Source organism: Rhinolophus ferrumequinum, chromosome 17 (genome assembly GCF_004115265.2).
Source record: "Rhinolophus ferrumequinum isolate MPI-CBG mRhiFer1 chromosome 17, mRhiFer1_v1.p, whole genome shotgun sequence".
Lineage (NCBI taxonomy): Eukaryota > Metazoa > Chordata > Mammalia > Chiroptera > Rhinolophidae > Rhinolophus > Rhinolophus ferrumequinum.
In genome coordinates, this window is record NC_046300.1 from 41,439,735 (window position 1) to 41,454,917 (window position 15,183).

At 36.2% G+C, this 15,183-nt stretch overlaps 1 protein-coding gene across 12 annotated transcripts in view; it reads left to right on the forward strand.

Moving 5' to 3' along the window:
• TMCC1 (transmembrane and coiled-coil domain family 1) overlaps positions 1–15,183 on the forward strand; it is a 179,147-nt gene that overhangs the window by 102,555 nt on the left and 61,409 nt on the right. The window contains exon 1 of one of the 12 annotated variants that reach the window (XM_033131575.1): positions 6,240–6,371. The exons of the other annotated variants lie outside the window; for them this stretch is intronic. Coding sequence (XP_032987466.1) covers positions 6,282–6,371 — 90 coding nt within the window. The 5' untranslated portion in view covers positions 6,240–6,281. Of the gene's footprint in view, positions 1–6,239; positions 6,372–15,183 lie in introns of those variants that run through there. 12 annotated transcript variants of the gene reach the window in all.

Genomic DNA, 15,183 nt, shown 5'->3' on the forward strand with positions numbered 1-15,183 from the left:
AGAGGCCACATTAGAAAGAAGCAGGTGTTCTTCCTGCTGTTCCAGGCCATTGTCTTCACCTGAATGCCTACTATGCAGTGGGCAGGCACAGCTGCTGGGGGTGTAACATGAATACAGCAGACCCCGGCCTCATTCCCCTCCCTCTCTCAAAAAGAAGGTGAGGGGGACAAGTGTACAGAATAATAAAACTGGTCTGATTTCCTTGAATTTTAAAACTAAAATTATTTCAGACATTCCCTATATTGGCTCATTTTTCTCTTTTAAGAATGCTAGGAATGCTGTAGTGAGTTTCCTTAGCCCCCCAATATTCTTGTGGAAAAACACCTATTATACAAATGCATAAAGGAAGCTGACTGGTTCTTTATCATCGAGTCTGTTAGTGGAATGAATTTATTTAGGACCAGGTTTTCTAATCCTTGATATTACACAATAGTCATCAGTCTGCATGTTATAAAAAATTAAGTTAGTTTTAAAGCTATTTATTAAATCTTCTCTAAAAGTACTTAATTTCTTTTCCTTCCTTTCAGGGACTTAAAAAAAACAGACAAAAAGAAAAGAGATCCAGTCGTGTCTCTCTCCTTTTGTAGCAAGGACATGCTTTGTGCTGCTGAAATGGAGAAAGAGAGAGAGCAAAACCCTTAGGACCCAGAATGTCTGGCAGCACTCCTCTAGAGGCTGCACACCCCAACTCTAAAAATACAGGGTTTCCCATCAGGGCGTTTGCTCTGAAGGGGAGGATTCTTGTAGAAACAACTAGGCTTAGAGAAATGTGAAGCTGCTCTTGGCAGAGGTTGAGCTGTGCAGGAAAGCGCTCTGCTTTTAGGACTGTGGCTGAGAAGCTGTTGGGAGTAGGTTCTGACTATGAGATCACAAAAGAAGGTGTGGAGTGGGTGCAGGACATGACAAAATGTTTTACAATTTCGTTATACAAGTCAAAGAGAAGAGTGAGTTTCAGATAATGTAGATGCACGTTTAAAATGGTTGGGGAAATATTTTTGTTTGTTTGTTTGTTTTTGTACTCCTGAATAAAAAAATTTTCCTACTAGGTTGCAGTGCCTCCAGCAATGGTAGCTGGTACCTTGAAATCTAGTTTAATTTGATTTATCACATGACAGTGACGTGCATGTTTTCTAATAAATTTTATTCTCTTCATTATCGTTTGATAATGGGGGAAGTCTCTTGAAAAGTTTTGTTGCACTCTAAGTGATTAACAAAAATAATCATAAAAGTAGTTAAAACCACAGATAAGCTTATAGGCTAAAAAAACCTGGTTTCAAAACCCTTCTTTTATTAGTTTTCAGTTCTGTTCTCTTGAGCAAGTTTCATACCAATATACTAATAGTAATAACTTCCTCCTAAGGCTGTTATGAGGATTATATAGAATATATGTAAAACTATATATAGTAATATACTAAGGTTACATATGTATGCTATTTTTACTTTCTTTAGAAAGTGGTGAAGATAAATGGGTTCTCTCAAGTTAAGAATCCTTGGTTTTCTAAAAACTCCCACAACAAACCAACCTCTATGCCACCCTCCTACATCTTCCTCTGAAATTGCTACAAGAGCTCTCTGACCTCTAGACACCTAATTAGTGTTAAAGTTATAAGGAGAAATTTAAGGCTTAAATATCTTATCAAAGTGAGCATCGATTTTTCATCTAACTTCATACATAGAGCACAATGTTAGTCAAATTAACTAATCTAGAAATTTGGATAATTCCAAAGAAATTCTTTTAAAATTATACCCTTTGGTGTCACTAGAATTAAAGAGGCTTTTTACTATGTACAGTTTCATTAGATGCTGTTATGACTGTAATTGTTTTTTAAAACAAACGAAACCTATCAAGTCAAGATTTTTTTTTCTTTAGCAGCGCTGGGCATTTTACAGGCAGATTAGCCTATTTGCCAGTCTTTATACACAGCGACTGAAACATACATACAATTAATTTTCTAGGTCTGCAACATATAGTAAAAGAGTAGATTTTTATAACTAACTCAAATGCCCATCAGGATATCTAGCCCAGTGTAGATATTTTATTATTTACTCATGAAATGCTATGAGAGTTGGGAATAGGAAGACATTTTACACAAAGGGAACTTCGAGAAACCTTCAATGGGACAATGGCATTTGGGCCTCTAGATCATAGTGATTTTGGATCTGTAGAGAAGTAGAAGGGCATTCTAGGGTGAGAGAGCTGCAGGAGCCAAGGCCCAGAGGTGGTATGAGGATGTTATATATGTAGTGTACAAGCCATCCAATTCTGTTGAGCTGTCACAATGTGATTTTAAAGACATTGGAAGAAAATGAAGCTAGCAAGTTTCCTTTAAGATAAATTGAATGAAATGAAGCATCTCCCAAGGGATTTGGTTTGCCATTTGAGGTAGGTCAAGCTATAAGAATATCAAAGATAGCTTGTATAGCAAAGGTAAGCAAAGTGCTTACCTTTTTTGAACCTTCATTTCCTCATCTTTAAAAACAAGTCAGTAGGAGCGGCCTGATGTCAATAGGGACAGCCTGATGACTCACTTGGTTAGAACACGAGCTCTTAACAACAGGGTTTCGGGTTTGATTCCCACATGGGCCAGTGAGCTGCACCCTCCACAACTACATTGAAGACAACAAGCTGCCGGTGGGCGGCCGGATGGCTCAGTTGGTTAAAGCGCCTGAGCTCTTAACAACAAGGTTGCTGGTTCAATTCCCACATGGGATGGTGGGCTGTGCCCCCTGCAACTAGATTGAAAACGGCGACTGGACTTGGAGTTGAGCTGCGTGCTCCACAACTACCCTGTTTCCCCAAAAATAAGACCTAGCCGGACAATCAGCTCTAATGCGTCTTTTGGAGCAAAAATTAATGTAAGACCCAGTCTTATTTTACATTAGAGTTGATAGTCCGGCTAGGTCTTACTTTCGGGGAAACAGGGTAGATTGAAGGACAACGACTTGACTTGGAGCTGATGGGTCCTGGAAAAACACACTGTTCCCAAATATTCCCCAATAAAAATTAAAAAAAAAATGAAGTCGATAAATAACAAGATTGCAGGGTATTTTGAGGATTGAATGAAGTAATGTATATGACTTCATAAAAGATCACTATTTTGGTGGTTACTGATAGTAGTATTTGTAATGAAAATAATAATAATAGATTGTTTAAGATGAAGAGATGTTTTGATATCCAAAAGAATCCATGGTGCATTGCAGCCTAACAGCTTTATAAGTATTTTTAATTCTGGTGTTAATCACTCATATTCTACAGTGCCATTTGTGTAATGGGACTACAACTTTTCTCGTTTCATGATTTATTTTTTGGCTCTGAATATTTCACATAAACATACAGAGGAGTAGCTGCTTATTCCACAGATTCACCATGGCAGATACCATGAAGTACAGATGACACTTTTCTACAGAAGTCTTTTGATAGGAATATTTAATTCCTTCCATATCCCTTATCCCAGCCCCCTATATAAGTTCAAATTTGTACAAATTACAAGAAGGTCTTTCTAAGAGAGTTGATTTAGACAAGAATTTTATCATAAGAGGCTTTAAAGATGAGGAAACGGGGGCTTGGTGAGACTTGTCTCCACAGGTAGTTGGTGCCAAAACTAGAATTCAGTATGTTTTCTTCTCTCCTTGGCTAGGACCTTTCTTTAATATATACCATTCTGTCCCTTACCAAATACATCTGTGTAGTAAACCTATATTGGTCCTAAGAGTTGGGGTGGCTGAGGAGAGAACATTTCTGTTAGAAATATTACATGGAGTGATTTTTAAGTTTTAACAGCTTCTAACAATATAATTCATACAGCATAAAATTTACCCATTGAAATTATACAATTCTATGACTTCTACTGTATTCAATTTTGCAGCCATCACCACAATTGATTTTAGAACACTTTTGTTACCCCCAAAAGAAACTCCACACATCTTAGCCATCACTGCCCAATCTCCCTGTTACTTCAGCCTTAGACAACAACTAATCTAGTTTCAGTCTTTCTCGATTTTGTACGTTCTGGATATTTTACGTAAATGGAATCACACAAGATTTGGTACTTCTGACTAGCTTCTTTTATTTAGCTCACTGTTTTCAATATTCATCTGTGTTGTCATATGTATCCGTATTTCCTTCTTATTGCCAAATAATACTCCGTTGTGTGGATATATCACATTTTATTTATCCATTCATCAGTTGATGGATATTTGAATTGTTGCCACTTTTTGATATTATGAATAATGCTGTTGTGAATATCTATTTATAAGTTTTTGTGTGAACATATGTCTTCATTTCTCTTGGGTATGTACCTAGGTCATATAGTAACTCTATGTTTAATCATTTGAGGAACTGCCAGACTGTTTACCAAAGGGACTGTACCATTTTACATTCCACCAGCAGTCTAAGAAGTTTCCGTTTTTCTTCACATTCTCACCAACTCTTGTTACTATCTGTCTTTTTTATTGTGGGTATCCTAGTGGTTGTGAAGTGGATCTCATTCTGGTTTGGATTTGCATTTCCCTAATGGCTGATGACATGGAGCATCCTTTCATGTGCTTACTGGCCATTTAACATCTTCTTTTGAGAAAGGTCCTTTACCCATTTTTAAATTGGGTTTTCTTTTTAATATTGAGTTGTAACACTTCTTTATACGTTCTTGATACAATCCCTTATAAGATAAATGATTTGCAAATTTTTTTTCTCATTCTGTGGGTTGTCTTTTCACTTTCTTAATGGTGTTCTTTGAAGTTTGCCTATTTTTTTGTTGTTGCTTCATGCTGTTGGTGTCATGTGTAGGAAACCATTGACTAAATCCAAGGTCACAAAGATTTAGCTTTTACATTTCGATCTTTGATTGATTTTGAGTTAATTTTTGTGTATGGTGTGAGGTAGGGTCAGCTTCATTCTTTTGCATGTTAATAGTCACTTGTCCCAGTACCACTGTTGAAAAGACTGTCTTTTCTCCTTTGAGTTGTCTTGGCAAAGGAAATGATTCTTAACCCTTTTTTTCCAAAGGAGAGGCAAATGGCAGAAATGAAAGCATTGTAGGTAAATTATGTAAGGAGTGTGAGGTTAAAATATTTAGGTCAGAGAGTTCTTTGCCTAAAGCTGACATTTGGAAACCGGAAGTAATAGATGAGACATCTGCCAAGGACGAGTTACAATATGGAATTAGAGAGTGAAGTTGTGCTGGTACAAGTCTATGGAATCTACAGTTAATCAGATGAGTATATAGAGAAATTTTGAGAGAAGTTTAAGTATGCAAAAATTACTTTAAATTTATAAGATAAAGAAAGCCAATATAGAAAAAAAAAGTGGTTGAGATAGAGCATGAGAAATTTATAGTTTTTTTCCTCCAAATATAGAAGCACAGTAGAGGCAATTAACTCAATGGCAAAATAGTGGAAAGAATGTTAGAGAAGAATCAGAATTCATTGGTTCTTATCCTTGCCTATACTACATATGTAATCTTGAATAAATCGCTTCCTTACCCTTCAGAATAGTCGCTGACATTTACTGAGGTCCTACCATATTCAGGACTTTGTCCAAGCCTCAACATCCTCTTTTGTAAAAATGGAGATGATGTCAGATTAATTCTTTGAAATCCTTTATAAAGAGCCATATACATAAAAGGGATTATTATGCTTGAAATTTTGAAATTATTCAGTGTAGTAGTAACAGCAGCTGATAGTATATGTGTCTGTGCTCAAAACAATTCTGCAAGGTGTGCTGTATCCTTATGTTGATAATGAAGAAACTGGTGTTGAGTGCTTATGAAAGTTGTAGTCAGTAATCAGTAGAGCAGTTATTCTAATCCAGTTCTGCACGATTTCTTTTTTTTATAAAAACTTTTTATTTAAGTGTTTTTTCCTAGGACCCATCAGCTCCAAGTCAAGCAGTTGTTTCAATCTAGTTGGAGGGCGCAGCTCACAGTGGCCCATGTGGGGATCGAACCCGCAACCTTGTTGTTAAGAGCACCACGCTCTAACCAATTGAGCCAACTGTCTGCCCCCTGCTTGATTTCTTTATACTACCTTGACTTTGGCTTGAAAGATCCAGGTGTGTGAAGTGGGTGGGGAATAGGGATAGCACCAATGAGATTTAACTTATTAGACATGTGTAAGCTTAAGATACAATTGCAAAGGGTTGATGAGTCCTAAGATTGGTGATCTCAGAGGTGAGGTGGAACAGTGCCGTATGTTAATAAGGTCAAAGGTGTATCCCATTTGATTAACTTGCAAGTCCCAGAAGAGCTAGATGTTATGAAGCACAGTTCTATAAAGGTTTATCCATGTATCCAGTGGAATCTTGGAAATTTTTGTTCAGGGAACGGGGAAGACAGAATACCAGTGAAGTAATGAAGTCACGATGGAAAGCAGAGGTAAGTGCAAAAGGCCAAAATAATGCTACAGCTTGTGGAGATGGGTAGACTTTGCCTTGAATCATGAGGTGGTCACTTCTTAGAATTAATTCTCATATTAATACCCTTCTCATCCCACCAGTAAGGTGCCTGTGGTTAATTTCTAAATGTCACGGAACTAAGCATCTCTTGAGTACTTCGTAGTTCTGATCTCTCGGCTGCTTGCACACTTCTTATCCTTCCCGTGGTTGAGTTGATAAACATTATTTGGAATTATAAAACTAATAGACCAGGAAAAGAGTACAAGAAAAGAATACAAGAAAAGAGCAGAACAGTTTTTATTCCTTGATTTATCCTGTGCCATTATCTTCTTGATGACAAGTACAAAGTTCAAGCTTTCGTTGTTATCCTGCTGTCATTATCCTACTACATTATCAAGCAGTAGACATGCTTCTCTTTGATAGAGTTTAGCTGTTGGAGTTGTCGTCAGCTGGCACAGGGGAAGCAAAGAACTTTGAACTCTAATTCTGATTTGCAAACTTTCAATTTCTGCATAGAAATCTGTGATGATTGGTGTCTATGAGAACAGATCTGTGATGGAAATATGTCTAGGAAAGGTAACTATTAGGTTGGTACACAAGTAATTGCAAAAGTAACCGCAATTACTTGTGCACCAACATAATAATGCATATTGAGCCCGTGCTTTATGTGAGGCAGTCTGAAGCACTTGAAGATGAAGTAAGAGTCTCAGAGATCACAAAGGCCTGAGCCATTTTTGTTTATCTTGTTCTGCTTCTCAGAAATGACAGAACTGGGATTCAGAAGAAAAGACAGTTGAGTTGAGAAACATTACTTGAGAGAAAGGTAATGCTGTGAACTAATTTGGTGTGTACATGTGTGTACATATGTATTTAATAAATGATGGGTAGTAGGAAAAGAGGGAACCAAACGTATGATTTTTAAACCTAGTTCACCCCTCTCCTATGTAGTGTTTAAAAGCTGGAAATCTGAAATTCGACTACCTAGGTTTCCAGCATCTTTCTTCCTTTCATATATGACCCCTTCCCACGAGGTCGTATTAGAGCTAGCAGAATAGGGTATAGAATGAGTTAAACTCCCATTTCTGCTCTGGCCATAATACACCACTTGAGGTCTACAGACTCTAGAGCAAGACTGCTGAATTGAGTCTTATCCTTCTCAGACTTCTCACCCCTTGTGAACACAGGGCATTGAACCTGTTTGGTGTGAAGGGAAACTGGAATTGGGGGGAAAACATTCTTAGGCTGTTACTACATGGAGATTATAAATTACCAGACCAATGACCTCAGCCTTGTACTGCATGCTGACCAACTTCTGTCAAAAACCCAGATTAGATCCTTGATATTTTGCAACAATATACTAAAGAAAATGCTACCCATCTGTTCCTTAGACTATCCCAGCTCTCTTCCAATTATAAAGTCAGATTTCCACTTACTTGTCTCTTATAGAAACTCACTCACTGAACTGATTTTATAATAAGCCCTTGATTTTTGTTATAGATGGATATAAGAATTACCCATGTTTTTACATCTTTTGTAGAAATCATTGTTAAAGATTTGAACTCGTGGTCAATTTTTGCTATATAAAAGTCCACGTGCAAGTTTTTTCTCCAGTTAAGTGTGCTGATAAATTCTTAAGTACTTTTTAAACAGCTAATGAAAAAAATGCAGAGTATTTCCATTTGTGCTTTTGTTCCAGATAATTCAAAAGTATTCAATTGTAGTAACTAGCCTTAGTTTATGGTTCCGAATCAGTTATCTTTCTGTCCCCTGATACATCTTTTGTTCTTTAATTATAATTTTCATTGAGTATATAAATAATATGTAAATTTTATAAGTTCTTTTTTGGAAGTTAAGTAGATTATTAATTATTAAGTGGTATTACAATAGAATTGTGTAGTAATAGATCCATTCCAAGCCTCAGTATTTCTAATGAATATAGCACCTGAGCAGAGATGTACGTTTTGAAACGTATAATATTAGAACTGAGGAACCAGATGTGAAAATAAAACTTTCTTTTGAGAAAGAAGTACAGTTCAGGAGTTTATATATTATAGATAATATTTTTTTCTTGGTGTAAGATACATGAATCATCGACCTATGGTTTCAAGCCTATGGGCTTAGACGTTTGGTGACAGTGGACCTGTTGTGAGTAGTCCATACGTCCCACATGTATTTTTCAAAAAGGGTTTATTGAAACTATATTCTCTATCATTTGGAAGTTTGTACATTTTTTAACCTTTTAATATCACTGGTTATTACATGGTATTAGGAAATTAAGGTAAATTTAGTAGGCGTGGTGATGGTATTGTAGTTATTTAGGAGAATGGTCTCAAATTTAGGAGATATGTGCTGAATATTTGGGTGTGGAGTATTGTGTAATATACTTTAGTGGTGTAAGGGTTGTGTGTGTGAGTGTGTGTGCATGTGTGTGTGTAGATGACGCAAATACGTTAGAGGGCTAACAGGTTTTCAATCTATGGATCTAGGTGGTGGCTGTGTGATGTTTAGTATGACATTCTTTCTGTTTTTTTCTGTATATTTGAAATTTTTTATACTTGAAAGTAAGGGAAAAAGGTGCTCATACTTGAAAATAATGGTCATCAGTACTTAGTCCAACCTTCGTTTTTTTAAATGAGAAGTTTCGTCACAATGATTCAACTACATCGACTTGTTTTTGCCTAACGCTGTACTACTAGCGCAAGGGGATAACTAAAGTATTAGGCAACTGCATGCTGCAGTTACTGCTGCAGCCTTTCTGCCCTGAGTGACTCTGTAGCATGGCATTCTGGTAGGCTACCTAGGCGATACAGACATGTCCTGCCAGTTACAGATGTGGAGGAGTCAGTAGAATAGTTATGGCATTCATGTTGGTAAGTACCACGTGAACTTGGTGAGCCTGAAGCACGTTACCTGCTCACTCTTCCTTGTAAGAGATCCACAGCCTCAATCCGGGTGACCTGCAGACTTCTGGGTCATTTATAAGGTTAGAAAGACAGATTCCTCAGGTGGAGGGGAAAAAAAAAAAAAAGGAAGACAGATTCCCCACCCTCTTCCCACCAGGTCATATTAGAGCTAGCAGAATAGGGTGTAGAATGAGTTAAACCCCGGGTTCTGCTCTGGCCATAGTACACCACTTGAGGTCTACAGACTAGAGCAAGACTGCTGAGTTGAGTCTTATCCTTCTCAGAGATTCCAAGAGCACTTCCACATGGTAGACAGTTTGTACTGTTGAGTAGAATCACTGCCAGACTACATGTGCCAAATAACCTGCTGGACTGTCTTGTAGCAGAGGATGTTGGGTAGAGCAGAGGGCTCGCCGACGGCTACAGCCCTCCTCACTCAGGAGATCCTTACTCAGGACTTGACAGAAGCTAGCCTGCTCAGCAGCTTTCTCACACATGCTCACATTCACTCTCTCATGTGCATACTTTCGAAATGTACTTGAACCTTCACAACCCCTAGTTCTCCTTAAACAGTTTTTTTGTTGTGTGTGTACATATTTAGATAATACATCATCAGATTAGTGTTCTTTCATTTTTAACATTTGAGTGTTCACAGTGTAATTGATATTTATGTTCTCACAATTTTTCCTTTTTGTTGTTTTGTGTTATAAAATATTTTGAACAAACAGAAAAATGAAGAAAAACACCCAAGGACTATTACCAGGCTTTTTCAAACTTATTATTTTGAAGTGTTTGCTTCAGATAGAGTTTATTTTTGTGTACCACTCCTCAATCCATTCCCCCTTCTTCAGAGATAACTACTATTCTGAATTTAGTGTTTTTCATCAACATATATGCTTATGTACTTGTACTGCATATGCATGTATCCATAAATAATATATAGTGTTGTTTTACATGGTTTTAAATGTTATGTAAATGGTTCTGTAATATTCTATTGTATGAATATGTCACAGTTTAGATAGATTCTCTTGTTAATGGATATAGAGGATGTTTTCAGTATTTTATTGCTTCATAAACAGTGCTTCAGTGAATATTCTTGAACATATCTTCTGCAGACTTGAGTTTCTCTAGTATATACACCTGGGAATGGAATTACTAGGTTGTACGGTATATTTACCTTCAATTTAAGTAGACATTGCCAGATTACTTCCAGAGTGATTCCAAAAATTTAAACTCCCATCTCAACAGTGCCTGAAAGTTTCCATTGCTCCACAACCTTTAATCGGTGGAGCTTTGGTCCCAAAAAGGTGGAATGAACCCCAATTGCTTTTTTTTCTTTCTCCTTCATCTTCTTAGCAAAGAAGTAAAAAGCCCCAGCTTTCTGGCTAGATGACAGAAAGGGGGACTCTAGAGAACTAGACAATTATAGGGAGATTATCAGAGAGAGGAGCATGGGAAATAAACTCTTTAAATTTTACTGTGAACTTCTGGACTTACCCATGTGATGTGCATGCAGAAAGTCGACCGCACACACCATACCTACTCTTTGAAAAATGAAGTCTAGGTTAGATCACTGCCCACATACCAGACTGGCAACAGAATGGTGCACATGTGGGACAGATCTAAATAGCACTACAAAGGCTTTGAAAACTTAACTGAATTTTAGGAACCACAGTCCACCAAAGGCTGATCAGAAATTATGGCCTAAAGAAAACTGGATTGATTGCCTGCTAAAAGAAAAATTCTTCATAGAATTTTAAAATGACCTACAACCTCTTAACAGTGTTTAAAATGTCCAGGATACAATAAAAAATTACTTGCCATTTGGGGAAAAAAGAAAATGAAGCACATGGAAAAAAATCAGTCAAAAGATGCCAGTGCCAACCAAATACAGACATAATTATTCTATGACAAAGAATCTAAAGGAGCTATTATAAAAATGTTCCAACAATTAAAGGCAAACACTCTTGAAATGAAGAGAAAGATAGAAATTCTCTACAAAGGAATAAAAGAGATAACCAATGGGAATTTTAGATCTGAAAAATACAGTAACTGAAAAAGAATCCACTGAAAAGAATGATTGCAGATTTCCCCTCGGAAATCTTGGAGGACAGAAGGAAACTTTAAAAATTACATTTTAAAGTTCTGGGGGATGACAGGTGGGGGGAAGGCAGGATTTCAACTTAGGTTTATATCCAGCAAAAATATTCTTCATAGATAAGGATAAAATAAAGACATTCTCAGATGAAGAAGAACTAAAATAATTTGTGGCGAGTAGACCCTGCTGTAAATTGCTAAAGGAAGTTCTTAGGACAGAAGGAAACTACATGGAGCATCAGGAATGAAGGGAGAGCAACAGAAATGGTTAATATCTGAGTAAATGTTTATACTTCTCTTGAATGCTTCAAATGACAGTTGAAAGCAAAAAATTATAACATTGTATGATAGGACATGTATGTATATAGATATAATACATAAGGAAGGAGGGTTAAAGAACCCTGATGATAAGGTTTGTACCTTGTCCTTGAAGTGGTAAAATGCTGATTCTAAGTAGTCCGTGAATATTGTGATCCGTAGAGCAACCACTTACAAAAAAACTTTACCAAAAAATATAGTCAAAAGCACAATAGATAAATTTAAATGAAATACTTAAAAAATGTTCAAATAACCCAAAAGAAAGCAGCAAAGGAGAAAAGAATGGAATGAAAAACAGAGCAAATAAAAAACAAATGAAACAGGAGATCTGAATCCAAACATATCAGTAATTTGCGTTAAATGTAAATAGTGTAAACATGCCAATTAAATGACAGATTATCAGAATGGATTTTTATAGCACAATCTGATTATCTCCTGTTTATTAAAAAGATTCATTTCAAATATAAATGACATAAGTAAATTACAAGAAAAAGGATGGAAAAAGAATACCATGAAAAACATAAACCAAAAGAAGTCTAGAGTGGCTATGTATTAATATCAGACAAAACAGACTTTAAAGAAAATTACCAGGAATAAAGATAATGCATAAGGGTTTAAAAAAAAATCAATTCACTAAGAAAACAGTCCTAAAATTGTTAAAATATGACAAGTACTTTCTTAACAACAAAGCTTCCGGATACTGGAAGAAAAATGGACAGAACTGAAAAGAGAAATCAATCCATGATTATAATTGGAGACTTCAGCACTCCTCTTTGTGATCTATAGAACCTAGTAGGCATAAAATTAGGGAGGATGTAGAACTAAATAGCACTTTCCACCAACAGGATCTTTTGTCATGTATGGCACACTTCAGACAATAACAGAATTCATATTTTTTTTCAGGTCCAATGAAACATTCATTAAGATAAGCCATATCGTGGGTCATAAAATTAACCTGAAATAAATTTGGCTGCAGCTAACTTCATACTTAATGGTATAAGCTTGAATGTCTTCATTTTAAGATTGGGAAGAAGGAAATAATGTCATCCCAGTTCACTTCTCTTTAACATTGTACTTAAGTCCCAACCAGTACAATTAGGCAAGAAAAAGAAATTAAAGGTATATAGATGAGAAAGGAAGAAATAAAATGGACCCTATTCACAACTACATGACTGTCTACATAGGAAATCCCGAGGAATCCACAAAAAATTTCTAACACTAATAAGTGAGTTTAGCAAGGTTGAAAGACCCAATGTCAACCCACACAAACCAATTGAGCTTTTATATACTTGCACTGAACAGTTGCAGGGGGTGGGAGCGGGTACTGTTTATAAAAGCAGCAAGAGAGAGATACTTAAGTGTAATCTGAAAACCATATACAGGATCTCTGTGTTGAAATGCTGAAACGTTGATGAAAGAAATTAAAGAAGACGCAAATACAGAGATATGTCATTCAGGGACTAGAAGACTCAGTATAGTAAAGATGTCATTTTTCTCCAGTTGACCCATAGATTTAATAAAATTCCAATAAAAAAATGTCAGCAAGATATTTTGTAATTATAGACAAGTTTATTCTCAAATTTATATGGAAAGGCAAAGGAACTAGAATACCAAACCAACCTTAGAAAAGAAGAATAAAGTTGAGTGAAGTATTCTACCCAGTTTTAAGACTTACTGTAAAGCTACAGTAATCAAGATGGTATCATGTTGGCAGAAGGATAGATACATAGATTAATGGAACAGAATACAAAGTCCAGAAGTATAACCATGTAAATATTTCCAATTCATTATTGATAAAAATGCAGACAATTCAAGGGAGAAAGGATAGTGTTTTTCCAAAAAAGGTGGTGTAAAAATTCAACATGCACATGCAAAAACATGAACCTCTACCTAGACCTCAAAAATTAACACAAAGTAGACAATAAATCTATATATAAAACATACAACTTTTAGAAGAGCACATAGAAAATCTTTGACCTTGGATTAGGCCAAAAGTTCTTAGGTATGACACCCCAAGTGCGATTTATTAAAGAAAAATATGATAAACAGGAATTCATCAAAATTTAAAAAATTTTAATCAATGATAGACACTGTTATGAGAATGAAAAAGCATGCTACAGCCTGGGAGAAACATTTGCAAATCACATACCTGACAAAGCTTGTATATTTAGAATATATATATATTTTTAAAAACTGTCAAAACTGACTAGTAAAAAAACAACCCAATTAAAAAATGGTCAAATTTTCTAAAAGAGGATGTACAGTGGCAAATAAATACATGAAAAGTTGTTAAGCATTATAAGCCATTAGGGAAATGCAAATTAAAACTATGATGAGATACCATTAGTCAAATGACTAAAATAAAAACTGACCATTCCAAATGCTGACAAGAATGCAGAGAATAACTGGAGCTCTCAAGCTTACTTATAGGAAAGGGAGAATGGTACAACTACTCTGGAAAACAGTTTGGTGATTTTGTTTTAAAGGTAAACATACACTGACCATGTGACCCAACATTGTGATCCCAAGTTTTTAACTTATAGAAATGAAAGCTTACATTTCCAGAAACCCTTTACACTAATGTTTAGAGCAGATCTATTTACTCATAATTGCCCCCAAGTGGTAGCCATTCAAATGTCTTTCAGCCAGGGAATGATTAAACAAACTGGTACATCCATACAGTGAATTACTACTCAGCAATAAAAAGTAGTGAACCATTGATACATACAACATCCTGGGTACATCTCAGAGGAGGCATTGTGCTGAGTAAAAAAGAAAAAAGTCATCTCAAAAAGTTATGTACTGTATGATTCTGTTTATATCACATTCTCAAAATGACAAAACTGGTGAAAAGAATGGATTATGAATTAGCAGTGGCATTAGGTACAACTACACAAGGGATTCTTTTAGAGCGATAGAACTGCTCTGATTGTGCTGGTGGTTGTATGAATCTCTGCATGTTTTCAAATTCATAGACCTGTGCACATTGCTAAGAAGTCATTTTTGTGGTGTTAATTTAAAACATTTTTTTAACGTAGTGGCATAAAATGACAATTTATTATTTGTCATGGACTGACCAGGTTGTTGTTCTGCTTTACATTGTGTTGGCTGGCACATTGGGATGTTGGGAAGGCCCAAATGGCCTCTCTCACATGGCTAGCAGTTTGTGTTAGCCCTTGACTCAGAGTTCAGCTGTGGCTCTTGGCCGAGGACCTTGATTCTCTTACTCTTAGTACTTGGCTGATTGGAGACTGTGCCACTGGGCCCCACATAAGGCCACTCTGCTAAGACTGGGAGGCATAGCAGCTTTACCTAATATATAAAAACAAAACACAGGGAGGCAGCCAAAATGGGCAAAGAAACATGTTCTAAATGAACAGAACAAAGCTCCATTAAAAGAACTAAACAAAATGGAGACAAACAATCTACCAGCCGCAGTTCCAAACACTGGTTATAAGGATGCTCAGTGATCTC